The 27,889-nt window shown below is 39.8% G+C and overlaps 3 protein-coding genes across 4 annotated transcripts in view; 2 read left to right on the top strand and 1 right to left on the bottom strand.

The window, feature by feature from the left end:
• The window catches only part of stx8 (syntaxin 8), a 41,097-nt gene extending 24,723 nt beyond the window's left edge, over positions 1 to 16,374 (bottom strand). Inside the window, exons 1-6 of the mRNA XM_067580319.1 lie at positions 16,255 to 16,374; positions 15,415 to 15,514; positions 15,214 to 15,308; positions 14,847 to 14,957; positions 11,388 to 11,521; positions 10,145 to 10,237 (exon numbers count right to left, since the gene is read on the bottom strand). Of these exons, the coding sequence (XP_067436420.1) occupies positions 10,145 to 10,237; positions 11,388 to 11,521; positions 14,847 to 14,957; positions 15,214 to 15,308; positions 15,415 to 15,514; positions 16,255 to 16,271 (550 nt within the window). The 5' untranslated portion in view covers positions 16,272 to 16,374. The remainder of the gene's footprint in view (positions 1 to 10,144; positions 10,238 to 11,387; positions 11,522 to 14,846; positions 14,958 to 15,213; positions 15,309 to 15,414; positions 15,515 to 16,254) is intronic.
• A 120-nt stretch (positions 16,375 to 16,494) lies between these two features.
• LOC137174797 (TBC1 domain family member 24-like) lies at positions 16,495 to 22,915 on the top strand. Of its 2 annotated transcripts, XM_067580287.1 has the most exons (12): positions 16,495 to 16,566; positions 17,745 to 18,045; positions 18,210 to 18,424; positions 18,502 to 18,763; positions 18,908 to 19,024; positions 19,388 to 19,804; positions 19,925 to 20,164; positions 20,381 to 20,536; positions 21,081 to 21,144; positions 21,324 to 21,422; positions 21,562 to 21,877; positions 22,009 to 22,915. In XM_067580287.1, exons 2-12 carry the CDS (start codon positions 17,840 to 17,842, stop codon positions 22,176 to 22,178), a joined length of 2,262 nt encoding a protein of 753 aa, XP_067436388.1. In that variant the 5' UTR covers positions 16,495 to 16,566; positions 17,745 to 17,839; the 3' UTR covers positions 22,179 to 22,915. The 2 variants fall into 2 exon arrangements, with proteins under 2 accessions (XP_067436388.1, XP_067436380.1); XM_067580279.1 differs by having other exon boundaries at positions 16,509 to 18,045.
• Positions 22,916 to 23,644: 729 nt separating this feature from the next.
• LOC137174767 (zinc finger protein 16-like) lies at positions 23,645 to 27,783 on the top strand. The gene is made up of 3 exons (XM_067580250.1): positions 23,645 to 23,809; positions 25,011 to 25,068; positions 25,332 to 27,783. Exons 2-3 carry the CDS (start codon positions 25,020 to 25,022, stop codon positions 26,450 to 26,452), a joined length of 1,170 nt encoding a protein of 389 aa, XP_067436351.1. The 5' UTR covers positions 23,645 to 23,809; positions 25,011 to 25,019; the 3' UTR covers positions 26,453 to 27,783.
• The last annotated feature ends 106 nt before the right edge of the window (positions 27,784 to 27,889 follow it).

Below are 27,889 nucleotides of genomic sequence, written 5' to 3'. Positions count from 1 at the left end.
ATTGTGTATATGAATATGAATGAATATTCATTACTCCACCTTACCTAAGTGTGGCATGGTGCGGATAGTGATAATGAAAGACAGTAGGAGTAGCTGAGCAAAGCATGAATTGAGGTTGATTGCAGCCATGTGTAAAAAGTCAAGTAAAACCCCATCTTGACAAGAAAACGTCCTCTCCAATTGGTTCTGTTCAGTGAGGAAGACAACAACACGAGGCTGCATCCCTGCTCATCATCGAGTGATTTAGTGAACGAGTGAGTGAACGTGTAAGTGTCTGGCCACGATGACATGTCATACTTCCAGCATGGCAAATAGAGAAGGCATCCTCAATTAATTAACTTCATTAGCAAACTGTAGTAAGAATTAGTAATAGTGAGTAAAATGGCCAAATAAGCATTTGAACCTAAGCTGTTTGTAATGACTGAAATCATGCATCATGACCGAGTCATATAGCGGATATGTGGATCTTTAATAGATTAATATAATAGACATAAGATTAATGTAATAGATAATAAATGATTGCACAGTACTGCAGAATCTGTAGCCACAGTATTAGCATCAAAGTTAAACACAACGCCAGCTAAACCCCCCTTATTGTCCACTAAGACTGTACTAAAAAGACGGATTACTCAAAGACATGGTAATAAGACCAAACCCTTCAAAGAACACACACACACTGTTTGTTTCCAAGTGTTGTGTCATTCTCTGCTTTAAACACGTTGGTGGGAAAGAACTGCTGCAATCGTACCTCCCTAGATTTTTTTTTTTTTTTCCCTTTCTTATTAGCGTATGCGTTTTTTGGGAATATGTACAATTGATAGTTTGTGAAAAAGCTCGCGACTGCCAGGCACGGTGGCTGTGCATGTTGTAGAGGATGGATAGAGAAGGGAGTGGAAGGGGAAACAACCTCACCCAGTCTCTACACAGGCCTGTTGGTGGACATCTGGATGTGATCCGGGTCTACAGATGAGCTGAGCAGGACTGACCACACCTCAATCCTACATCATACTGTATACTGGGCTTCTCTGGGTGGAGAATGTCTGTGGTTATTTATTATTTGTGCTTACAGCTTTCTATAACTCCACCTACCTGGCACCCGGGACATGAACAATATGAAGAGCTGATACTGGGCTTTGACTTGACGGGTCAGTAAGACAGGAACTCTTCAAAATTAAACACGATGCTATCCTGAGTCTTCTTTCCTCAAAATCAGATTTACAGACTTATACACTGCTATCATTTGTCCCATTGAATTGCTGACAAACATGTCAGCAAAATAAACTGCATTTTAAATAATTAGTTAGTGTGTCGGCGCCAATGTTCAGCTAAATGGACAGTCCTTTTAGTTGAATTGATTAAGATTAGAGATTTCTCAAAGAAACACTAGCTCCCACAAACATGCCGACTCAGGATAATTTGATCCATAAAGCTGTGGGGTAGATAGCTCTTAATGTACTGTAATATCCCTTACACAACAGGAGAGAAAAACATCCTCTGCTCCAGGAAATTGTGACCAACTTTGATGCATTATTCTCAAACGCAATGACATGAACCACATTCTAAAGTGCTAAACGGTTTTTACATACACTCTCAGCCTAGTGGAGGCTGTGCTGAGTGAATGGGTGATAACATATCTGTCATATCTCATAGAAGCACGGGGTTCAATTCCCAAACATCAGGCTTTAAAACACTTCCTTGGCTAATATTAATAGGAGCGGGAAAGAGTAGCCAAAGTACAGCTACGATAGCCACACATGACATCGTTGTGGCCATTGCAATAACCATGTCCACAGTCCACAGTGACATGTAAAGTGCCAGATCATCTCTTCTGTCTGTAGTATTTGCAGAGCATTGCATTAAACTGTTAGTGGATTATAACTCTCTGAGAGAGTGGCGCAACACACTGCTGTTCCTATTCAAGAAGTACTTCAAGGTAACCCAAAAGGTGTTGAAAGAGAACGCAAATTATCGTGCGATGTAACGCAAAAATACTGCAGGGGAAAAAAAAATTGCCACCATGACCTTTCGAGGGTTCCAACAGTGTGTGCGAAGTTATTTTGTTCATCTTTATTCTGCTTTTCTTTCAGTATTGGTTTGGGCACAAAACTGGTATCAAGACCACTGATCTTTTATCATTCCTTCCTGTGTCACAAAGTCACTTTTTATTGGGTACTGAAAACTCCCGCTGAGATTTAAGACTCTGATGAGTGCTTCTCACAAATGTGTTAAGGGTCAAACTCTAATAAAATAAAATTTGTTTATTTGTTTTATAGTAACTTTGAAAAGTGAGATTCGATTCTGCGACTCACACGCTAATGACAACCGCAGCTGCGGCTATTACAACTCTGCCCCGTTCTCAGACTGTTGCAAAGTCGGGTCTGAAAGTCATATAAAAAAAAAGTGTTTCCAACATCACTCTCCTCTACTGCTGCCACACATCAGTTCTCTCTTCCTGGAGTCTGAGAATTTCTGCCACTGGCTTTTTTAATGTGGGGCCTTTCCTGCTAACAACTGTCACCAGCACACATTTGTTCCAGATGGATCGAGATAAATCAAAGCCATGATCCAGCAACAAAGACTGCAGCTTGGAGAGCAGAAAGCATGTAGGAGGGAAACCTCCAAGGGTGAAAGCCTCCTACATGTTAGTGTCTATTAAAAATAAATGATATAAGAATGGGGGAAATAATTCTTATCATTCTTATTCCATTTTTTGTGGTTGAGAAAGACAAAGCTTTAACCAAAAACATTTTAAGTAACTATAGCCACATATTGTATTTGTTTGTACGTCCTGAAAATTAACTCTATAGACTACACTACATTTATATTATCTAACAACTTATTTTTATACAGCTGATTGGACCTTACCTAGAATATCAGAGAAGCTATCGTGTGCAACAAAAAGTAGACCCAATGTTTATAACATATGGGGTTACCTTAATCAGTGCCAGGTTTATAACTTCTTTCTCACCAATGTCACTGAATAACACTTAAAGTAAGATGTGAGTGCGTGATGGAAAATGGGCCACTGGCACTGAGCCACTCAGTCAGCAAACCACATAAGGAAACATTCAGACAACCATTTTTTTGTACGTGGATTACATTCACATCAGTCGCTGATTATGGTGCCACTCCATGACAATGAAGAAATTCTACACATTGAAAGCCCATCAAATCTTTTTTGGATCCCCTCTTAACTGAAAACAGTATTAAAAAGGTACAACAGGTTGCATTTAAGGAAAGTTAAGAAAACCGAAGATAAAACCACACTTAGAGTGATAAAAGAGGACATCAATCTACTAAGGGAAATGAAAGAAAGCCTGATTAATGAAACGTCTTCAGATGTTTTTCTTTAGAGTCCAAAAATGTTAATGTCCTCGCTAAGCCTATAATGATTATTCATCGCTTGGCAGCCACTGATGTGACCCAAGTCCCTGATGTCATTGTTAGCCTCCCGTCTTCTCCACAACTCTATCACTGTGACACCAACAGGCCTTAGACAGAGATGGATACTGGGATGGATAGATGGGGGAAAAAAAGGACACAAGGACTCGTGATTGAATGTACCCTGGTTAGGATGCGGAGCGCAGGAGTTTGGCCTGGTGACTAGCAGTGTATCCACGTTTGGCTAGCGTTTGTCATTCCATCACACAGCTACTGCCATCAATGATATTTTGAAATCTTTATTCACAGAAACATTGGTCAAATACGGTCTATGGTTTTAAAGACTCTGGGAATTGAAAGAAAATTTTAAAAAATATGTCCTACACTGTTGGATTTTACAGAATAGGGTGTCACTCAGCTTGAACAGTCCTTGTTGTGATAGATGAAAAAGAAGACACTAAAAATGATAGAGACAGAGTAAATGTTCATATCTTTATATTTATACCTATTTCACTGTGTTTGGAAGATTTGCTCATGTTCTTTTCATACCACAATTTTGGAAAACTGTTGGTTTTTGAACTCTTGATTGGACAAAATAAGCAAATATAATATGCCATGTTGGTCTTTGATGACCTGCGATGGGTATTTCTCATTAATTTTTGGTATTTATAGAATAAATGATTACTTGATTAATTATAAATACTGATAGACTAAAAAAAACATTGCAAATATTCTTTAGTTGCAGCTCTATGTCAGAGGAATGGGAATACACTGAAAGATGAAAATATTTACTTTTCTCTACTACTTTTTTTCTAAACTAGGATTAAGGGGAAAAAAATCTTACATCACAGTTCTTCTCAGAAGCATTTCAAGAGCAGCCTGAAGTTGGTATTTTCTTATGAGAAATGAGACCAAAGAATATTATGGCGTGGGTGTCCAACATTATCCCTCCATCATTTATAGTCCTCAATACTTCACAAAGTCAAACATCAGTCAGCCAATCCGGTGGTCACACAAGATGATGCCCTCTTTTTACGGCTCATTGCAAGCTTGACATTCCTCTGATGACAACACTCTTTTGAACATAACATCATGACACTATGCATTTCCATGCCGTCTGGAAAACACTACTCACTACTACCAGCCTCACTTTCAAATTGAGCGAATCAAACAAACAGTAAATCAATCTTCGACTCTAACCACACTGACTTTCTGTAAAGTGCCATCATTAGCATGGTTTATTTGCTCACCGAGCTCTTTTCTAAAAGCAGAAGCAAGGAGAGGGCTGTGTTCTCCGGGATAGCTGCTGATGTCACTGTGCTGCAGCAGTAAGTGCTTCTCCCTTCTCACTCTATTGTTTATTTGGAGGTCATTAGTGCTGCCCAACTTGGACCCTATACATGCTCAAATCAAATCAGTGATCTAATTATTAGACAGTAATGAAGTCCATCCATTTTGTTAGTGGCTGACTTACTAACAGAGAGGACACTTGGCAAGAAAAACACATTTACCTTGAGACCAATCAGGTGACAAAGTGATTTCAGAAAATACAAAAAAAGTCAGGCACATGTTATATTAAAGAGCCCATGAATTACACATTAAATCCCTTAATGGGAAAACCGAAATAATGGAAACAAGACACGAAAAAGTACTAAATCATAATTACAACTTGAAAAAAAAAGAGTCCTATTAAAGCAACAGATTTTGCTACTAATTACATGTTTTGCTACAGAAGCTCCCACTGCCAGTGCCACCATGGTGGCAAACAGCTGTGCGTCCTGGAGGCCTTGTGGTTAAGATGCATAACCATAAAGTGTGATCGTAACATCCTCTGTTCAGTTCCAGTCAAGCCTTTATGTTACCATTTCTTAGCAGTATGCATCATCCTCTAATAATCACCACTTTTAAACTTGATGGCCAAAAGCAGCAGGGTACCTTACCTTGTCTAACTTTTACAGAACTCATTGTGTTTTAAATTAAGTTTGGAGGGACAAAGAGAATTCAGGATTTACCACGTTCCAAAGAGGGCAGTGGTTGGAAAAGTGCATGATATTTATATATTGATTAGGTATTTATGGAGTTTTGTAAACATATGCTAAAAGTTATAAGGTGAATAGATGAAATAAAAAGAAACTAATTTAATTTTGCTGGAAAATGTTAGTTAAAAACAGGCGGTCCATGCCTTTAGTTGAAAGGTTTGCAACCTTTTTCATGTAAAAAAAAGTGTCAAAACTCTTGTCAATCAGATTTATTTGTCTTTATGAAATCTTCAACCTTTACCGAGCTGCTACTGTCTCACAAAAAAAAACACACATTTTTTCTTATCTGTAAATCTCAGATATAATCTAAGTACATATGTGGTTAAACTTGTTGTGTTGACTAAAAGAAAATATCTCTTGGATCCATCTAAAATGTGTTCCAGAAGGTCTCAATCCAAATGACCGTCTGTTTCTCTTCAATCCCGGATATGCACACTTTGTGGTCATCATTACTGTGTTCTTTTGTAAAGATAGGAGCTGCTTAGCAATAGCAAGCAGCCCAAAGTATTATTATCCAAGAGAGCAACAGGGGGACATGGAAAGGCCATGGTTGTGACAGTTAATGTGAAATGTGTGGAAACAAATAACACATGGCGGTGACTTGATTCGTTTGAGTGGTTTATGTAGGTTTATGTATGTTTGGTGAACTCTGAAAGGAGGTGGAAAATAGATTTGTCTAACCAAAATATACTGTGTAATGACGCATCTTGATGAAGCTGTAAGCACAAGATACGCAGATAAATACACTTGGATTTGTACTGTTTGCGTCTGTTATTGTCTCTATGTTTGTCTACCTCTCATAGTTTCCGATCCTACCTAGATACATGATAGCAAACGGAAAGAGCAAGAGCTTTCACAGCGCATGACATATGTCATAGCTGCAGTAACTCCAGTCTAATCCAATTCACAAACCCTTTGCCGCCTCTTAATTTTACTCATCTAGCAACTGTCTGTCACTCACAAGTACAAAACATTGACATGGACTGATGTCATTCCAGGCCACAATCTCAGAAATATCAACACCAATAAAGTGAAATTAGTGTTGACCTTTCTTGGTGGGAAGGGAGACTTCTGCTGATGTAAGCCATTTCAGTCGGTATGAGCCCGACTATTTTCAGCAACATTTAATTTGGAAATGAAAATATACTGATCCTCGCTAACATCATGTTAGAAATATGAAAGACCTGATGGCAGCACATAATTTAACTAATTTTAACACCCCCAATAATCATGATTGAATTTCTCTTTATGTTATGACTGGCAAGTAAAATGGGAAATTCTACAGTATGCAATGGAATAATGTCATGTGCCATAAAGCAGAGACCGAAATTTAAGAAATCGCTGCTTACTGGTTTCTGCGTTTCAGTCCATTTTGATCCAGTCGAGTCTGGGAGACGAGTAACTGGGGGCTCTGGGTTCATCTCTAAACCTCTGAAAAAGGGTCATCTTCCTTGCTGACCTCAGCCGGAATTGTTTCCCGAAAAGGAAATGACTGCAACCTCCACTGCACTTGGGTCATGAGCTAGACTTGAGCAGCCAAACTACAAAGAGCTTAATCTATTTATAGGAAAACACTGCCACAGTACAGTGATCAGGGGGAAAAGGAATCCTACAAGACGGAAAGACAGTCGGACGCCAAGGTTACGCGCCAACTGTCAAGATCAACAAGGTGCCTTGCCTTTCCCCTGATTTATAACTTAAATCCATTTTCTTTGCCTCTCCGAAAACATTAAACTATCCACTTACTTTTTACACTGTCGATTTTGACATTTAATACAAGTAAGAAATGCAGCACCTACAAAACTGTCTCAAGCAATAATCCGAGTAATTTAAGTGCAAGTCTTCAAGAAAAACATTCCATACATTTTTTTTGTATACAGAATACATTAATTCATTGAGCCTTAATGTCTATTATAGTAAGAAAAACAGAAGCAGAACAAGCCACACTTAGTCCGTATCTATGCACAGTTAATGCTATAATAACAAGGATATAAAACTTAAGAATACAAAAGCTACGTTTCCCGCATACTGGATTAACTACCGAGGTGAGCTGGACTGAAGGCTGGGTCTTTAGGGTGGCAGAGCCTGAACAGATAAAAACACACCTAAATTGTATCAAATCAAAGTTTTGTAATAAACACAATTGCCATAGCAACAAGACTACTTACACTGTAACTTTGTATGCCTGCTAGGAATGGGGAAAATTCTGTTTCTAGTCAAATATTTGTGGTGTGTGTGTTCAACAACACGCACAAGGCTGAAAGTGATAGGGCGATCACACCGTTGAACCATCGCTGATAGAGGAAAAAAGGAGGCGATCCGTTGGTATGCCTGCCTGTCGGACTCTGAAAAGGGGGGAAGTAGAAAAGCTCTGACATTTGATAGTTGAAAGTGCAGCATTGTATTTAAAAGCTAGCTTACTTCTGTTTAGGCAAATCGCTTCCCCAGTCAGTATGATTGCACATTTGCAGATACTGCACATACTTTTGAAGCAAAAAAACAAAAAAATATCCAAACTTATTTTGAGTGTGGGCAAAGCTAACCACTCTCCTCTATCTAAACTTGTCAGTTATTCCAAAAAAAGCCTGAATCAAGCTTAGAGAACTTCTACATCAGCAGTCACTAGGTCAAGTCTCTCTAAAGTATTTCTGCTGTTCAGGAATCTACATCTTCATGTATCATATATCCCCATTTTCCACCCTGTCAAACCAAGAAACCAAGATCTCTCCCATAACTCCACATGAGATGAAACAGAAGAGACACAGAGAGAGAGAGGGAAGACGGTGGGGGAAGAAATTGGGAAAAAAAAAAAGGTTATAAAATAAAGTACTGTTGAACAGAGGCAAAGGAGAGGCAGGGAGTGAGATGAGAGATGGAGGGGTAGCAAAGGTCCCACAAACGAAAGAAATACAGGGAGGTAAAGAAAAGCTGTGGAAGGCCTGAGCTCTGCGGGCCCTGTGAATCATTGCCTGGTGTCAGCAGGCCTTATGAACCTCAAGCTTGGCCATAAATTTTGGAGAGAGATCCAGAGAAGACTGTGAGAAGCTCAAACTGGTCCATGAGGAGATTCTGTTCTACTCTACCATCTGGGTAACCCTGGGGAACCATTACATTGCATGCAACATGGTTATTTTCTATAAAGAAAAAAAAAAACAGGCAGTAAATGTTATCTCATTGGTTTTCTATACCGAGATATGTTTGGGGAGAAAAACAGGTGGAAATGTGCGCAGGCTTCTACGAATTTGCACAGTTTCGGTTTCAACACATGGAAGTGATTACAACACCCACAGGTGGCGTAGATGTTTTTGTCCATTACAGAAATAAAGAGTTGAGTTCCCATCAAATTTATTTTTGAAGAGTCATGTGGGGTCTATACACGGGAAGAGTGACAAGCTGTTGTTTCCAGAGCCGAAATCATTTGCCACCTCGCTTGTTTGCAGTGGAACTGGTGTAATTCTCAGTAACAGCTCTCCCATCACCCATTCAGGTTCGTATTATTGGAAACACTGACATCAAGCTGAAAAAACGAGTAGAAAAACACGCCAGTCGGAGCATTAGAGCAATGATCCGTCTCTAGTTCAATAAGGTAAGAGGAGAGCAGGCTAAAACAATCAGCTTTCCTTTCTTTCTCTTCCCTTTCTCCCATCTCTGCCAACCAAAAATTAGCCAAACATCTGCCATTTCTTCCCAGCAGAAGGGAAGGTCGTTTGTTTCCACTCCGAGATCACTCAGTTATTCAACTTCTGGACTTGTTTGGGTACAACTGCTCAGACAGGATATTACAAGATAGTACAACGCCTTTTTTTCCAAACTGGAAGATGGTCATCGGCAGAAACAGACAACGACTGCCTGTAAAGTAGGTGTATGATACAATTCCAGACAAACAGCTGGTTGGGGATCTCTAAGGATAGAAAGTCAATTAGACAATCTGCAAAAATTAAGAATATTCCATTTGAGTGTTAGACTATATTTATAAAGTCTAACAATCTCTCTGTTACTGTTAAGATTCGTCTTTGTCACAAGAGAAGCTGACAGACTAATGCATGTTCTGGGATGAACATTACAGATAGCCTCACAATTAAATATCAGAAAACCCAACAGTAATACATGTGTATATCCCTTCTGTAAGACAACACCCTGGAGCCTCAGCCCATCAACTGCTATAGTCATCTGAGAGCGATGCATTAAAGGATCTAATTGTTCACCGGTTGACAGACGATCGTCCCAAAGTCTTCTGTCTCAGGTACCACCCGTCTGAGCAGAAAAACTGTCTGGAGCACTGCGCTCCGTTCTGTGTAGCACGTTCTACCTGTGATGGAAGCTATTTATGGACTGATGAGAGGCATTTAGCCAGAAAAAAAAACAAAACTCTAAAGCACCATTAGATCGGAGCGGATCTGATTCCAGAACACAAAACTCTTGCAGTTTTTTTTTTTTCTAATGTTTTTAAGTAGCACGAAGAGAAAGGTCACTTTCCTCTGTGAGATTTATGAGAAAGGTTAACTGAGCTGAAGTCAGCTGCTCTGACCATGGCTGTGTGCGTGCCTGGTTCTGATTGTGTCATGGTCAGTGGTGTGAGGGAGTATCGCTGTTCAACAAGTTACATGAGGCCGCTCGTTGCATTGTTGAGCAAGTATGTCTGATGACTTTCACACAGTGATGTGTAATATGTCTGGAATCCTTCTGACGAATATGTACAAAGTCACATGCACATGAAACTTTACCATTATGTTCGTCCAGCTCATTGCCAATCTCCTGTCCCATTGTCTTCTGTCGGCTGATGACAGCTGCTAACGCGTCCAAGCCAGCGTCTTGGGCTGAGAAGAGAGAGGAAAGAACTTTTAAAATATGATACGCTTGAATAGGAGACAAGAAAGATAGAATTTACTTTACGCAGCGCCATTCAACGCAACTAAAAAACACATTATTCAATGTGATTATCAAAACACTTATCCACCCAAGAACTCAAGTACGACAAACTATAAAGATATGATGTAATCTCTCTCTCTCTTGAAAAAAGCCAATTGTAAGGAGGGAGCAATTACAGTATACTGTACTCGTGATATAATGAGGGAACTATTTGGGAAATAGGAATGACAGGCTGTTGGGGTCCAGCTCAGCTCACAGTACCACATGTGAGTCATTCAGTACTTTACCCCACTCAGCCTTACTCCTGTTATTACAACTGCGGCAGGCCAAGGTGGAGAGGAAAAACAGCGCAGCTGAAGAGAAGAGATTTGGCCTCTGTGGGTCTCCCAAGTTTGACACGCTCTCTACCACAGGAATTCTTTATGACCGCAGGTTCAGGCGCTCACCATTACCCAACTCCACCAGAAATCCCACTGGGGACTAGAAACCTCCATGTGGTTTGGTTTCACTGTCTTAACAGGAATCTCTGATCGCAAATTGAAAATAACCAGAGCCATAATGGAGACATAGAAATGAAGTGTCACATGGATTCAGGTGAAGTGACGTCTGGGTGTTCAAGTCATGTCAAAGCCATTCGGGAAACAGGGAAAAACAGGCATGGGCTTACGGTATATCTTCTAGATGTGAATGATAATGACCACCTTTCATGTGTAGATCCACATGGTTACTACTAGCTAAATACAGTACTTGACATGTACTGTCTAGGATGTTGGGGTTTTTTTGTCTACCAATTGCATCTTCCCTCCAACCAAACTTCCTGTATTCTATTGTGTTTTACTGGAGAGAAGGTAATGTACATAATGTTTGTATTTACATACAGAGATGTTACATATGTGTACGACGGGGCTTCCAGACTATATTTGCTGAAGAAGTACAAATATGAACAAATATGATTTACAAGTATTATTCCAGTGATGGTTTCATAATCAATATTTGATCTTCACACTTATTCCATTAAAAAGCATACTTGAAAAATAAGTTTGTTTAATCACTCAATGGAACATAATGTCACTCCAGAAAGATGAGCAGTGTAATTACCTTCAATGATTCGCTGTTGCTGCTGTTTGATCTCTCCAAAAGTCAGCCCCTTGGTGTCCTCTGATTCGTTGATCAGCCACGGATTGACAGAAACTCCTCCACTTGCTCCCGCCCCTCCGGACATCAGCGTCGACCTTTTGAAACACCATCATAACAATTTTAAAATGTTTCAAAAGGGCTCTTCCAAGTTTTTGTTAAAAAAAAAACAAGACCACCATAAACTAACTAAAAAAAAATGATTTTGGAGACCATGAAATCACTAATCCAACCCAGAAGCAGAGAAACAGCTGTTAAACTATCAAAGACAAATCACCCGACAGTCCTCTGCAACTGAAAGGAGATTGCAAAAGTGCCCTTTTTGTATGTCAATCACCATTTCAGCATACAAGTGTACAACACTCATCATGCATCGGTGACTTTTAGCTATGTAAGTAACAATATGCCCAGTTGAGATATGATTACAATGCACATCTGTCGAATCCTTACAGAAAACACATGTGTACCAGGCATGTTACTTTTTCAATACTGTACTCATTTGAACATTTATGACAGCAAAGCCCTTCCAGATCACTGGGGGGGGGAAAAAAGTATTTATTTACTCATTTTGTCTTTTAAGTTTGTTGAACGATTGAAAAATACCAGGTTAGCTCGTGCAGCCTGTAAACAGTGCATGTTAATCTGTCACAGGACTGTGGATTGTTGGGGAGGTTTTCACCGACAAAGGGACACACCAGAGAGCTTTGCGCTGTACTGTGCTAAACACTGTTGTGTGGTTTAAAGCTATTCTTCTGCTAATGGCTTAAAGCTGTGTGTCTCAGACCCCCCCTGTGGCTGTCTTGTGGTGACGGGTTCAGGGTCTCTGTGTGAGGCTCGAGTTAAGCTCGTCTGCTCAGAGCGAGTCGTCGGCTGGTCAAGCTGAAAAGTGACCTGAGCCATATGTAGGCCTATCAGTGATTATGGAAATGGTAATGGTGAGAAAACTATAAGTGAAGGCTGTGGTTCTAATGATTAACCAACATATAAAATCCCTGCCAGCTACAGGAGTTACAAGAACAGTTTCTTCTTGGAACACTTAAACTATTCATTCAATTCCAAAGTAAAAGGTTTTATGCTTAACAGCACAAGGGCTACTCTTTTTTTTGCATGGGCTATGCATAAAACTACTCTTATCTCATGCATCTCATTATGTGATGACTATTTCAAGCTGCTTTTGAAGTGTTTGGTAAAGCTTTGTGAGAGCGTTCACAATGCCGCTGGCTGAGGCTGATACCATCAGAGGAGTAGGTAAGACAAGGCATTCAGTCTAATCTCTCTGACATGTTTGATTACTGAGACTGTGTGCCAGCCTTCCACTTCCTCCATGCAAGTGCCCAGTGTGTGAAGATCCAATTAACCAGTCAGTGGGGAGCGCCAAAATCAGTCAGGCACATCTCTTGGCAGCCACAAAGCGCTAGGCTGCCGCCACTGAGGCCTGAGCACCCAGGTCCTGACTGAGTGACTTGGACAGGCGAGATTTAACTAATTACAACTATTTCCAGTGCAATCAAATACAAAGGAAAGGTTAGTGAATAATTGAGGAAAGATGGGTCCAAGGGGCTACGGGGTGAACTGAGCCTTCAAATCTAGGCGCCATGTCCTTCTTTTGCTTAGTCTGAAATGGAGATGCTGAGAATGTATTGTTTCGGGGATAGATTAAAGACCCCATCTGCGACCTCCAGCCCTTTTCTTCTACCCTAAATTCTCACAAAAAAAAAAAGAAGAAGAAAAAAAAAAAAGAGAGCGGCTTAGATTATCCAAGCATGGCCAATCCAACCCCCCCACCCCCCCCACCCCACACATTCTGTCCTCAGAGACCACACAGTGGGAATGTGTCCTACCCACAAATCCAAATTACCCACCACATATCACTATTAAACTTAGGTCTCACTGAACAAACTCAAACCCATATGACCACATGATTAAAATTTGCCAAGTTAATTTATTAGCAAATGTCATTTGAGATATTTCTCTCTCTCTCTCTTTTTTTTTTTTTTTTACACAGCCTTTTATGTAATTGGGTGTGTGGTCTGTAAAAAGATGAAAGCCTGCACAAAGCACCACTAAGTAGATCAATCCCAAAACCAAACCTTATGAAAGATATCAGAGAAAGGCAGGTCTCCCATAAAAGACATTTAAAAAAAAAAAAAGTACTCATCTGATGAACAGTGATGCTTGGTTTCATTCTACTGTCATTTCAGTTATTCCTCAAACAAATATATATATATGGGTGCAAAGCAGATATACTGTACTGTGGAGGAGTTTTTATAAAACTGCTGAGCCTCTATAATATTAAAAAAAAAACATGTAGGTGCCAAATAAAAACCACATAACAAGTTGAAGGAAGTCAACAACATGACACCACTTCCTCTTCCTGTCCAAACAAATATCACCTGGACAACACAAGGTCAAACCTCACACAAACTAATGACTGCCTGCTGCCCGAAGATTTCCTAAGCTGTCACATCGACATGACATCAGAGGATGAAGAAGATATGAGTTGTAGCATCCTGCTCTTTGATTAGCGCCATAAATGCTCAGTGAAGAGTTATAAACCGTAAACTCGTTCCTTCTGACCTTCTTCATCAAGACACACATGTGCGCATTTATATGTATGAGTGTGTGTGTGTGTGTAGATTTCGGGAGGTGCCAAATGTGTGATCAACAGTGCGAAGCGAGCAGATCTCGCCCTGTCAAAATGGCAGACAGACAGACAGACTTCCTTCCGAATGATGGCACAGGGAGAGGTCACAGCACATGGGACATCCCGGATGTACAAAGACTTTCACATATCATCAAAGCAGAGCTCAGAGCCTATGACCTCTCTGGTCAAGGACATAGACAAGAGAATGAGGATTCATTATTTTTAATTGGACAACCACCGCTAGATAGTTTGTTTTTTTTTTTAAATGAAAGGTGGCGTCATCTGAGCAGGATGCCCCCAGAAGCTCTATGGGCTGATACTTGTTTTGACTGTACTGACACTGACTAAGAGTGACAGAGAGTTTCAACATGGAGAAATATTCCAGGATTTTCTTGAGCACGAGCCGGGTGTCCGAGATTTTTTTTTTTTTTTTTTAATGAAAGTGCTCTAAGGAAGGAAGGACTCAAGACTAATTGAGAACAGGTTGTTTGATGCAACACAATGCTTTTGAAGTTTAAGAAACAATAGTTCATACATATGATGGAAAGGTTCACACTCTGTGTTGACGAGCGTCCAAAGTGGATATGAACAATTCACTAAATCCCTGCCAGCTACAGGGGTTACAAGAACAAAGTTTTATTTTAATTAAGATATCTAAATATTCTAAGATTCACCCACACCTTTGAAAATTGAATGTAGTGGATTTGCAAACACATACTTTCTTAACTTTTGCACTTATTACTCATTTAGGATGAAATCATTCCCCTTGACTTTGATACCTGGAAGGTTCAGGCTCTGTGATGTCTCCTTTAAAAGTGGCATTGAGCTGCTTCTCCCTGGTTAGAAGGTCATCAATAAGGTTCTGCCTCCTGTCAGCTTCTGACTGCATTCTGACGAGGCCACGTTAAGGTCATGACAAAAAGGTCTTAACGGCTTAAACCGCCTTCAGTGATATTGGTGTTCAGTGATGTTGCTGACACTGTGTCAGTTTGGAATTAACCCATGAGTAGGATCTTTTTCAAAACACTCTAATGCCCTCTATAGGAACACAGCTGTCACTACAAACCAAGGAAACCCTCCATCCCAATCCTGTAATCTCAGTCTCATGACTTCCACTGCTTGGAATTTGGTCAGAAGAAAGGATACATGCGCCGAGATGATGAAGCTCGCAACAAACTCTCCTTGAGCTGAGCGATATTCTGTTTGAGCTTCTGCAGTGATGCACGTAGTGTCATGTTGATCTGAAAAGACAGGAGATAGTCACATCAGCTGACTACTACAGAAAAATGATTATTTCAGGGGAAATGTGTAAGCAACAGCACTTTATATGTCAAAGCAACACCTTACCTTTGCAGGGTTTCCCCCTGTTCTCTGCTGTCTGTTCCGTTCATGGATGTTTTCTGCTATTTCCTGTGCCAACCGACAAGTGGCATCATAATTTTGTAACCTATAGAACAATGAAAGGGATAGAAATGTCATGTAATTTGACCTGTCATTGCTGACTCATGATAAACCTTATCCACAGATAAATTATGTTGGCAACATAGAGGGTCCTGAATACGAAATAAATTAGAAATGAATAGCACAATGGAGTGACTCATTGGTTTCTTCTTATGTATAAAGTGAGGAGAATTTGCTTTTCTGTTTTGAAACCTAATCCACAGCAGCAAATAGTAGCTAATTTGGCTTGCTAGGTAGCTCATAATGGTCGGTTTTTGTTGTTGTTTTATGAGTTTCAGAGGTATGAACAAGCTGAATAAAGACCCCTGGCAGCCGTAACAGTTTGAGCTCATGTATTGCATTGTAGGGGTTTAACGTTATTTTGCTTTAATTTAGTCAGGTGTACCGTTTAATAAGCTCCAATTTGACATTCATCATGTGACATTTTAGCATTGCCCTTTTCCTCTTTCGATTCGTTTCAACCAACGTAACAGAGTTTCAACCAGAATAAAAAGAGTAATGTTAGCCTGATTCCAGGCTTTTTTCAAACACTTAGAGGAAAATAAAATGCCTTTTGTTACGGCTTGTGGAAAACAATACAGGTAAGTTACTGGCTAACGTCAAGCTTTAAAGGGAAGAGCTAGCACTAATAGCTAGCAGAATGAAGAAACAGTATCAGGATTTGAAGTTATTAACGCTGTTTGCTGTAGCTAATTACACAACTGAGCCCTCGAATTCAATACTTACCAGGCGTCCTGAGACATTATGATAAAAGTTAGCTTTGAAGAGAGAAATCCACTTAGTTTGAACCATCCGGTAGTAATCACCAGCAAACTGTTTCTTGTTTGGGTGTGACGTCACTACGGCACACCACGAGGAACAACTTACATCAGGACCGCTGGTTTCAGTTTGGCGGAAAAGCAGAAGAACAACAAGCAACTGAAAAGGCGCTTTTCATACAAGGGTACAGACAAATTGATCATTTTGTAAATATACATGACTTTTAGTCATGTTTGTCATGTTTGTGCCCAGTGATATCCACCAAATGGAGGTCGAGAGGTAGGTGAATAATTGTAAATGGATTTACAAGACATAGCAAACTTTCACAAAAGCATGCACTGTATTTGTAACAACTAGGGGCAATTACACGTGATCAATTAATTAAACATTTGATAGTCCAAAATACAGTAGCCTTAGCACAACTTACCAGTAATAGAAGACAATATTGCCAAAAGCAACATTTAGGTCTCAAAACAATAATAGTTTTAAGAATACCATAAGATGATCCTTGTTCTATTGCAGGCCAATTCAAAAGGATAACTGTATCACAATATTTCAATAAATTGAATTGTATTTTATATTGAATTTTGAATATTGAATTGTATTCTCTCTGAATAAATAGCTGTGTTTTAATATTTTTTCATTTTTTTTACATTATACTCAAAGTACAAATAAGAATCTTGATCGACTCAGCCTTCATGGAAATTGACATGGAAAAAACCAAAACAAAAGCATGCCCATAATACTACAAATCTTCACTCATGAGGCTAAAGAATGTGTTTTTCAGCTCCATTACATGTGGAACCCACATATGAGATAAGTATTTGTAGAGGTGTAATGTTTCATAACCAAACAATGGTTGTGTTTAGATCAAAACACATATCTGTTGTGTAGAACAATAACTTTGGAAGACTTCTCAGAATTTGCCCATTTGACCTGTTGATGCAACGCATGAAGGAGTTTCTGAGAAAGACAAACATCTACTGCACAATTACTCTCCTATTTCTGATGACCTTATTCTGAATGATAGATGTTCTGATAGGTTTACCTGTAAAAACATTTTACAGTTTTATGTAAAGTAAAAAAGTATATGTTCATACTTTGTAATAGGAATGAACAATCTATTGTGGATGGTACACCATGTATGTAAGTCCTAACAGTGACATACAGGGTATTCAGCAGCATTATTTAAAGGACACTTGGACACTAGGCCAATATGTACCCGTTTTTTGTCATGTGATATGGAAATTTTTAGCACTTGTCTTTTGGTTCTGATTATGGTGGCATTGCGGATGCTATTCAAAGAGTGAATCACTTACTTCTGAGAAGGAGACGCTGTGTGTTGACATGGTATGGAGTTCAAAGAAGAAAATCAGTGGAACTTTTCACTTTCAGTGCCTGAAATCACCACAAACAAACCATACCACTATGCTTGTCTCACAAGTCCCCGCCCACAGGCTTATATAAAGCCCACATCCTCAGAACCTGTAGCTAGTAACAGGAGACACTCGAGTTTCCAGCCTGAATTTCTTCGAAGAAAAAGGGACTTGAGATGATTCATGTTTCAAGAACGCCGGAGTTCTCCAATTGTGGAAACATGAATTCAGTCTCAATGCACACATCCTCTGACCAAGACCAGAGCTCTGTGGCAGGAGACAGAGGCAGGCAGAGGTCTCAGTCCTATTATAACGCAGAGGATAAAAAGAATTGTGGTCTGCAGACACAGACAGAGGAAACCCATCTGAGACCTCGCTCCAGGTATGTCATTAATTCTTTTACTGATTAGACATGCGGATTTGAATTTGTGTAATTGATTTGGCAAAATTTTGATGGCAGACAAACAATTCACTACACGGAAAAGGTTGTCAAAAGGGTCATGATTATTACTGAATATATAATTAATACAGTGATCTGCTCTCTAGGTCTTTTTACAGTTACGAGACGTCAGACCTTTGCTCCGAATATGTCATGGGAAACTTTAACAGGTCCAGTCCACTGAGACAGAGGGCAAGCTCCCTACTGCAGTATCATGTGAACAAAAAGGAGAAAAGAGAAGGGGACGGGGGTGGTGTTCGAATCTCCCACAAGAAGTCCAAGTCTAAGCCAAGCAAGCACTCACCTTCAAGAGAACTTCATGGTACTAAAATAAGATTCTGTAATAGCATGTAGATTGAAAAAAAGCAATGTTTATTAATTTATGCAAATTTTATTTAGGCAGTAAAGGCAGCCTCAAGTCAGTGTCCATGATGACCATCTCTGAGTCAGACAACTGGGAGATTTGCGCCAACTCTGGGATGAAGTATGGACAGTTTGTGGACTGGGAGAAAATTGATCCTGAAGCTGCAGGGAGATACCAGCAGATCCTGAAGAGTACGCACCAGGAGCTGAAAACTATGGGCCGACAGGGATTCTGGGCCATGCCCCATACGCTGAGGGCAAAAGCATACTACCACATCATCCACGGCATTAATTCCAGGTTAACACTGTCTTGCTGAATATCATGCATTCAAATTTGAAAAATGTCTTTTCCGTGATGAAGACAAGCATACATGTGCAAAAATAGTGCGATTTTAATAGAAATCCATAAAGATATGAATGTGGACTGTTCTTAAATCTGCAGCGGGTCTGTCATACCGGACAGAGACGTCTACTGCGAACTGGCCAAGAAGCACTTCGGAGAACAAAAACTCAGCACCCACCCGGTCCCGGAGTACATGGAGGCTGGAGAAATACCCAGGTAATTTTATGGGACCATAGCAGGACTCCATACATCACATCAGCTTATATCTATTTGATTGATTTGTACTTTGAAGGCTGAAGCTACATGGAAGAGTTTTTGGATTTTTGGAAAATCTAATGTGATGTGAAATTAAGCAAACAATATGCATGTATAGTAAGTACCTTTATAGTGAAGTCACTAAAAATAGTCCACCAGCAGTGATGGATTTTTTTAAATAGGGAATCCCATGACAACTGCCATACCTGGGTTATCTTCTCTGTATCTTCTCTTTCCAATTTGTAACAGTGTGATCAGACATAACCATGTATACATTTACTGGATGGGATTGAATGAGTAGTTGCTTGTTCTTCTCTTATCCAGATACTGCCTAAACAAAACTGGGCTGAACTCTGTTAAAAAGATCCTTCTTTGCCTCGGCAAACACTTCCCAGACATGAACTTCTGCCCCATCCTCCCCGCCTTGGTCGCCCTCATTTTGCACTTCAGCCAGGATGAAGCTGAATGTTTCTACAGTGTATCCCAACTGATTTCCTACAACGACCCCAACAAGCGTTACATCGACCAGACCTTCCTGACCTACCGCGCTTCGTGTATGACCTTCGGAGACCTCGCCAACAAGTGTTGCCGAGGCATCCGTAAGCTGATTGCCAGCTCTCACCAGAACCTTTTTGAGTTTTACTCTGACTGGATCATGTGGATCTTTGCTGAGCTTCCATTCACATATGCCATTAGAGTGCTGGATGTTTACCTGTTGGAGGGCTTCAAGGTTCTCTTCAGGTTTGTTGCTGCTGCATTTTCACATGAAAACCCTAAACCAAAATATGTGATTTCTCATTACTCATTACTTCTGAAAAATTCATATGAAGGCTAAAAATATTTTAAAATGCTTCTTTGTAGGGTGGCATTGGCTTTGCTCAGCCTCTACAAAGTATCTGTGTCGTCTCGAGTTGCAGACGTGGAGGACTTCAGAACGGATATGAAAAGGTTTGTGCAGAATGTCGCTCGCCACTGCACAGCCGAGAATCTTCTGGAAAGGGCCTTCATGATTCCGATGGCCACGAGGAGAGAGCTCAACCTCCTCTTCAATGCCAATAAAGACTCCCTCATGCAAAAAGGCGTCAGCGTCCACCAGAAGAGGTGGGTGAAAAAAGAAATTTAAAGAAATAAAAAAAATATATAATAGATATAGAAAAAGACAATAGAAATAGAAAAAGAAAGAACAGCCAGTAAGCTTTAAAGTAATTATGTTGGGCTTTTCATGAGGTACAGTAGTTGTTAAAAGAAAAAAAACTGCTCACATTTATCTTATTTCAATGTCATATTCTCACCATAGCTATGTTTATGTTACTAAAGGCAGTCAGTCGATTCAGTGGACTTCAACAACTTCAGCTCCAGTGTTGTGACAGGGACGGAGATGAGAGTCGTCTGGGCCTGGATACCTGAGCGCTTCGCCCTTTTCAGTCCCATCAGGCTGTTTAGTACAGCTGAACATGGAAGGAGTCTTGCTTCGTAAGTAACCTTTGTTTAATGTGTTAAACCAGAAACCACCTGTGACACTGAGAGTTAATGAGCTAGTGATGTTTCTTTCATAAATAAAAAAAAAGTCTTCATATCTTTTATTTTACCTGTTCATACATGCATTATTAAATGAGGCCAGGTCATTATGGATCAATAACTGCTGAACACCACGTCCCAGCAGGGAAAAACTTACGTAACAGAAAGAGGCAGCGTGTTTTCACTATAAACATGTTTGCTTTGAGTGTGACAGTCAAGTGACTTACAGTCCAGAGGCAAACATTTTTCTATGATGAAAAATAACTCAACTTGAAACTTTTAATTCCTTACTAACATTTTTTTTTACTGACTTTTATTTATTTTATAGCATGCCATTAAGCAATACTCCATAGAAAGTGATAACTTCCTTTCCTGTCATCTCATCTTAATAAGATACAATGTTTTCTCCTCAAACAGAGGTATTGCTTCATCTGTAGTATATTCATTTAAAGGCTTGGTTTACTTATAAATTACACTTTTTTCTCATTTCTCTTTATAGATTCTATTCCCAGATGGAGGGACACGAACCAGCCGTCTTGATTATCAAAACTGCAGATGAAGAGGTGACATGAGAAAACATATTGAATATTGACATGAATCTGATCATTTCTCTACTTACAGTCATGTGATTTCCATTTGGTTTAACCTAAAATTAAAACCTAGGATACCTTAATGATACTAATGATGATAATTAGTTTATGGAATAAATGTTGTATGGTACTGATTAGTATTTCTTTCTCAGGTCTTCGGTGCCTTCCTGTCAACAGATGTGATTGAAAGAAGAAAGCATGACTGTGAGGAACTTACATATTTTGGAACTGGGGAATGCTTTGTTTTCACGGTGAGACCATGTCCGTCCTTCTTTTGCAAATATCCAACTCTAATTTGTCATATTCAGCATTAAGTCAGTAGATTTTGTGTCAACTTCATACATACATGTACATAAATGTGTCAAACAATAAATAAAATGACTCTTTCAGCTTCGTCCCAGCATGGAGCGCTACCAGCAGGCTATGGTCAACATCATGACGAGGAGAGCTTCCCCTCAGCAGGGTCGAGTCAGCGGCGGTGCCTCCTCCCAGGTGTCCAATAATGGGAGCCCCCTCATCACCTCCACCACGGTCAACGTCACCACGACCCTGACATGTCCTGCTGGGACCCCCCAGGACCCCAGCTACCTGACAATCCCCTTCACTGCCCCGTCAGAGAAACCCATGAATGCCAAAGACCCAAAGAGAGCCAAGGAACAAGAAGCATCCATGTTCATAGCAGGAAGTTTCAATCAGCTCGTTATCGGTATGTCAAGTGAACATATTAAAAGAATAGAATTTTAGGGGAAAAAATAGTAATGTCAAGACACTGATGTTGGGTGATGGCAGATGAACTGTTGAAAACATCTATGTAATGCTGATGTGTACTTCTCTCAGGTGGCGACGGGGGGCATGCTCTCTGCCTACAGGAAGACCTAGAGGGAGGATACACAGAGTCTTGTGACACATTCAAGAGCAACCCACTCTGCAAGAGACATTTCAAGATTCAGTCCCTGGAAGTGTGGGGCATCCAGAACTCTATTTCCTTTTCTCACTGCTTTAAGTAAAATAACGGAAGAGTAAAACAGAGAGCAGCTTTATAACTTTGTGTCCTTAGGTTGATGATCTTTCCTTGGACTTGATTTGTATGTAACTTTCAAATTTTTATTGTGTAAGTTCATATGTATACACACATTATGGAGCAAGATTTTACTTGACTTGTCTACATAACAAGTTTATTTGTATGGCCTCATATCACATATCTTACTAAACTTTACAAGCTCACATAAACAATGCCCCTACCTACCCTGTCAGGCAACTCTACTGATTATACTGTAACTATAACTGTGCTGTGTGGACAGATAATCTGTTGTAATAGACTGTACTTTTTTAGGATGTATATGTCTACTTCGACATGTTTTTTACCGGGGTCTTTTGGGCCATTTGCAAAAATAATTAAGACCTCATCTTCTTGCACTAAACACACGATAAATCTAAGTGGGGAAAGAAAAAGAGCAGAGCTTGCTAATTACCAACACTGACGTGCCTCCTGAACTCTCACCTTCTCAAGTTGGGGGTCAATCCTATAATACAAAGAAGAGAGAGAAGAGCAATGAGAAGCTCTTACACTGGTTTTAGATAACTAGCAGCAGCAGATATTAACATATTGTCTTTTATAAGAAAAAAATGTTATGGTGAAGTTAAGTTTTTAAATGATTTGTGTTCTATGAATTATACTGTTGTATTATTATTATTTTGCAGTTTATCTGCATTTGATAAACAATTAAACTTCAGGCACTTTTTACTGTGATGAACAGTTGTTTGTCTAATAAATTATTCAGATATGTGACTTATTGTGACCTTTTTTTTTCAGAAGCAAGTGAGTTTCAGACTGAAAATATATTGCTATTGTAAAACTATATCTTAACTCTTCCCTGACTTCAAAATCTAAAAATTGTAAATACATATAGGCTGGTACTAATAACTTAAGGCGTGTATCCGCGTGTGCGCGCATGCTTTACAGCTTTTGTACAGTAAGTGTACATAGGCAACTCACAATGTGACCCAAATTAGATACCTTTTCACTAGCAGCACAGGCTCATCGGTGAAGTAAATAAAAATAAATGGCGACCGTTCGGGGTCCAAGGTTTAAGAAACCATTGCTGCTTTCTAGTGCTGGTGGAACTATTGGAAGTCTGTCATAGAAGCTCATCTGAACTGGAAAACATGATTTTTGTGATAACAGACAGTAAAGCGTTTAATACAGACAATAGACACGATCTCAGCAACGAAAATACCAACAGGCCTGGACACCACTGTAAGTTGGTGTATGATTTGGAAGTGTCTACTAGTCCTCTATAGTCATTGTTGAACTCGGTTGATACAGTTTTCTTCTGAGTAAAAAGGAAATTGTACATAAGGCGTACGTTCTTCCTATCTTTCTGTACCACGAGACAGAGCAGATAAGTGCCAATAAAATATAATAGCCTGACCAAAAACAAGTTTCTGTCTAGATTTCAAACGTCGAAATTACGTGGAGCATTTGAATGCATCATGCAAAGGAACGCGTACCGACTCGAGAATATCGTATCTTGTTTAGCAAGCTGCGGTTAGCTATCTTTAAAGGTAACGCAGCTGAAGTTAAAAACGACGCGGACAGAAGATGTGACAACCTTCGGTGTAAAGGATTATTAGAGAGGTGGGAGTGAATCTTAGTTTATATGCTCAACTGAATCTCATACTGCGACAGCCGTAGCGTTAGCTAAGTTAGCTACCTAGTTAGCTCTTTTTGTGTTTCGTGTCTCAAACAGCTAACGTTACTTTCATTCCATTTTTAGAGTCTCATCAGTAATACGGTAGTTAACGTTAATAATATATTCGTCCGGGTTCCTCAGCGACTATACATGGTTTAGTTACGTTTAACTCAACTCAAAAATAGTATGCTCTCCATGCCCATGATCAAATGTACCCCCATAATAAACAGCGTATGCTCTTATCTGAATAAGGCACTTTCCAATTCGGGATACAGTCTGTAACGTTATCTCAAGTATCGTCTAGTGAAGTAACATTTTCAACGTTTAGCGTTGTTTGGGCCATTATTCCCTCATCCTCTTCATCGTAAGTAATAGACCTTGCTGGTGATGTGCAGCTTGATCCCACGACAATCACAATTACACAGCTGTTTGGTGGATTATTTTCATAGTAGCTATCTAAAGTGGAGATGCCACTAGATTTAAGCACAACCCGCAATGGGCCTTTGTGACTGTTTCACCCTGTGAGAGAGATGTAGGGTTAATTGTTAAAGAGCATCACCACATCTCTTTATACCTGGTTAAATCTCCAGGTGATATCTCATTCATATCATTGTCATTAAAAGTCCTGAACTCATAACTCACTGCATCTAAACAGTAGAGGTGTATATAATAGAGGCATAACATAATCGAAGTTAACTTCAAGATACAGCTGGCTGACTGTGTGAGAGAACAGCTGGATCTCTCTGCTCCATGATGTTAATCCCTGTCATCCTTATCATCCGACACAGCACATTCCCCATTGTTAGCAGTAAGAAAAAACCAGACAAACATAGGAGACAGTCAAATATTCCGAATACCAGACTTATCAATGAATGATGAGAATTACCATCGTACCAAAATAACTAAACCCAGCAATGCAAAACATGCTCTAATGTTACAGTCAAGCCAGGTCAAGTCTAGTTTTATTTGTATATTCTATGCCATGTATCAGCTCTTTGGGTCTTATGGCAGAAATATGACAAGCTTAATACCCTTTAATCTATTATACATGCCTTTAAAAGACCATCACTGAAACACTGTTGTAAAACAATAACATGATTTTCACTTGTGCTGTGTGTGTTTGTGTGTTTTATGTCATTATTGTAGGCTGCAGTCATGGGCCCAGATGCTGAATCTGTCCCTAAAACAGAGTCTTCAGAGGAGAGTAAGTGTTGATGCTTCTTTCTATTTTAGAATATAGGTCAACATTTTAGTAACACATTATTTATCTTTTCCAGCCTTATAAAGCTATTTATGTATATCGTAGGGGTTAGGCAATTGATACAAGATTGAAAGAATGCTAATTCATTTAAGTGAAAAGACACAACCAAAACACCTAAAATATATAATAATAGTAAGATCCCAGAAATCATTTGAGTTTCCTCTGTGTGTTCAGTTCATTTTAGTTACTATGCCTTTGCTCCTCAGGTGCAGGAGAAGTCACTGTGAAGGTCATATCAGAATCAGATTCCAATGATGCCTCAGCTGCCACTGAGCCAGAGAACTTCAACCCGCCAGAGATCAACCTATCAGACAAGTGTTACCCTTGCTCTGTATGTGGCAAGATATTTGACAGACCGTCGAAGCTAGAGAGGCATAAACCTGTACACACGAGGAAGCCTAAGAGTCTTCACGAGTGTCAACATTGCGAGAAGAGTTTTACACAACTGGAGAAGCTGATCCGACACCAGAATAGCCACAGTAGGACTAATAAGCACCCCTGTCCCGACTGTGGAAAGGTGTTCAACAGGCCTTCGAAGTTGGAGAGGCACAAACACACACACGCAAAGAAACCGAAGGTGCCTCATCAGTGTTCCTACTGCATGAAGACGTTCAGTAAACTTAACAAACTTGTCCGTCATGAGCGAATGCACACGGGGGAGAAGCCTTTCACTTGCTCGGTGTGCGGAAAAGGATTCTCCGAGTCGGGTCACTGCAAAGCACATGAAAAGACGCACGAGGAACAGCCGGAAAAACCTCACTGCTGCATGGATTGCGGTATGTCTTTCTTCAAGGCCTCAGAGCTCCGCCGCCACTTCCGCTCCCACACGGGAGAGAAACCTTTCAGATGCGCCTTGTGCGAGAGCTGCTTTTCCCGCTCCGAAGGACTTAAAAGACACATGAGGAGCCACACGGGGGAAAGACCGTACATATGCATCATCTGCAGCAAAGGATTTTATTCCCGTCAGGATTTGAATATTCACGGCTTGACCCACTCAGGAGAGAAACCGCATCTTTGCCCCGTGTGTGGCAAAGGCTTCTCGCAGCTGGGAAACATGAAAGAACACGAGCAAAATGTTCATATTAAGTCCGAGAAATATATTTGCAACGAATGCGGGGCGACCTTCACGCGGTACAAGTCACTGACAAAGCATCAGCGGACGCACACGGGAGAAAGACCCTATCTGTGCCTCACCTGCGGTCGCAGGTTCTCGTGGAGCCATTCTCTAAGCAGACACCGGAGGACACACGCTCACAGACAGATGTCAGTGGACACGTCTGAAGATATGTTAAGTTTGGAAGGACCCTCTGAGAATCCCAGCAGTTGAAAGTAGAAGTGAAATCCGTGTGAGGAGGACATTTCAACTCTAAGCAATTTCTTTCGGTGCCACAGTCAAGCTATATACTAATCTGTGGTGCACTGAGAAGTGATTTTGAAGCTGTGTGACTATTCACCTTGCTGTGTGCTATGTTAATTTCATGTTAAAATCAGTTTGAAATTCTTAGTACAGGGCTTTTTTTACTCCCAATATTGCAGTTAAAATGTGCCTAAATATGGTATGTTTTGTCATTTGGGTGAACTATTTGAACTATTACACTACAGTATGTGGGGGCAGCTCTGTTCACATCTTTTATGACAGATTTGGACTTGCCTTTAGATAGACTGGAAGGATATTTCACATCATGGAATTGATTCCTGTTTATTAACCAAAAAAAATCTGCCACAACCAAAGTAGAGTCTGGATGCCGAAAGGCCTGAAACTCTTTATCTGACATGCAACCAAACTCATACGAGTCTCTGCAACTGTTTGATTAATGGAGATGCCAGAATCTGAGTACATGTCTGTTTTCCATTAGTGATGAATCTGATGTAATCTGCTACCTCACTATAACAGCACCGTAGAAGGCAAACAAAGAGTAACCAGCAACAAACTAGGTGCATGGTGAGTAGCTCGGTCATTTTCTTACGAGAAAAGTCGATCAAACTAAATTTGACTTCCTTTTTTTTAAAAATTATGTTAGCCAATTTCCAATAATAAACAGTTACATGCCAAAAAATAGGCCATTTTTATACTCTTATATCAAATTATTCTTTTATTCTTAAACTTTTACAGAACACTAAATGCTATTCTAAATCAGAGCAGAAACTCTCTGTGCAGCTGTTTTGCCTCTCACCACTAATTGGAAACACCTGCTGTGAGATCACTGATTACAGTGTGGCCAGAAGTGCAAGAACTTGAAAGTAACAGTGAACTGAAGTGAATGAAGTGGTTTGAACCATATAGTGCAACAGCAGTTTTCCTCTGGTATGAGTTGTGTAAATGAATATGAAAACTTTTTTTCTTTTTATTCGAATTGGATTTTATATTGAGATGTAAAGCATATTTAATGTGTTGTTATGTAATCCACCGATTGTCATTGTGAGACTATCCACATACATATGTCAATAAACCGATAGTTGGCATTGTGCTGATGTTCACTGTATAGTAACAAGAAGCACAATGGGCCCCTGCAGTCTTAAAGAAATATTCAAGTTAACGTGCTCAAATGTATTTTCTGTTGTACTGAAAAAGATGTGAATCGAACATTGATGTAAGAAAGTCTTTGAAAAGCTATTTTATACAAAATACAGCCACCATTAAACTGTCTTCATATAAAAGCTGAGATTTCTTTATTGTGTATGACGTTTATCATTGTGCATCAAAAAATTCTTTTATTCGTTTTTACAGAAAAATATTCGATACCCGATTCGTCCCTTAACAGCA

Source organism: Thunnus thynnus, chromosome 3 (assembly GCF_963924715.1).
Source record: "Thunnus thynnus chromosome 3, fThuThy2.1, whole genome shotgun sequence".
Classification (NCBI taxonomy): domain Eukaryota; kingdom Metazoa; phylum Chordata; class Actinopteri; order Scombriformes; family Scombridae; genus Thunnus; species Thunnus thynnus.
The sequence above is the reverse complement of the archived record's forward strand: the minus strand, read 5'-3'. Positions and strand labels throughout refer to the sequence as shown.

Bases quoted from the DNA above. Each gene is read 5' to 3' on its own strand.
- LOC137174767 (XM_067580250.1), top strand. From the start codon at position 25,020: ATGGGCCCAGATGCTGAATCTGTCCCTAAAACAGAGTCTTCAGAGGAG. The intron at 25,069-25,331 runs GTAAGTGTTGAT...TTTGCTCCTCAG, and splicing joins AACAGAGTCTTCAGAGGAGA to GTGCAGGAGAAGTCACTGTG.
- LOC137174797 (XM_067580287.1), top strand. From the start codon at position 17,840: ATGATTCATGTTTCAAGAACGCCGGAGTTCTCCAATTGTGGAAACATG. The intron at 18,764-18,907 runs GTTAACACTGTC...TTAAATCTGCAG, and splicing joins ATCCACGGCATTAATTCCAG to CGGGTCTGTCATACCGGACA. The intron at 19,025-19,387 runs GTAATTTTATGG...TCTCTTATCCAG, and splicing joins GAGGCTGGAGAAATACCCAG to ATACTGCCTAAACAAAACTG.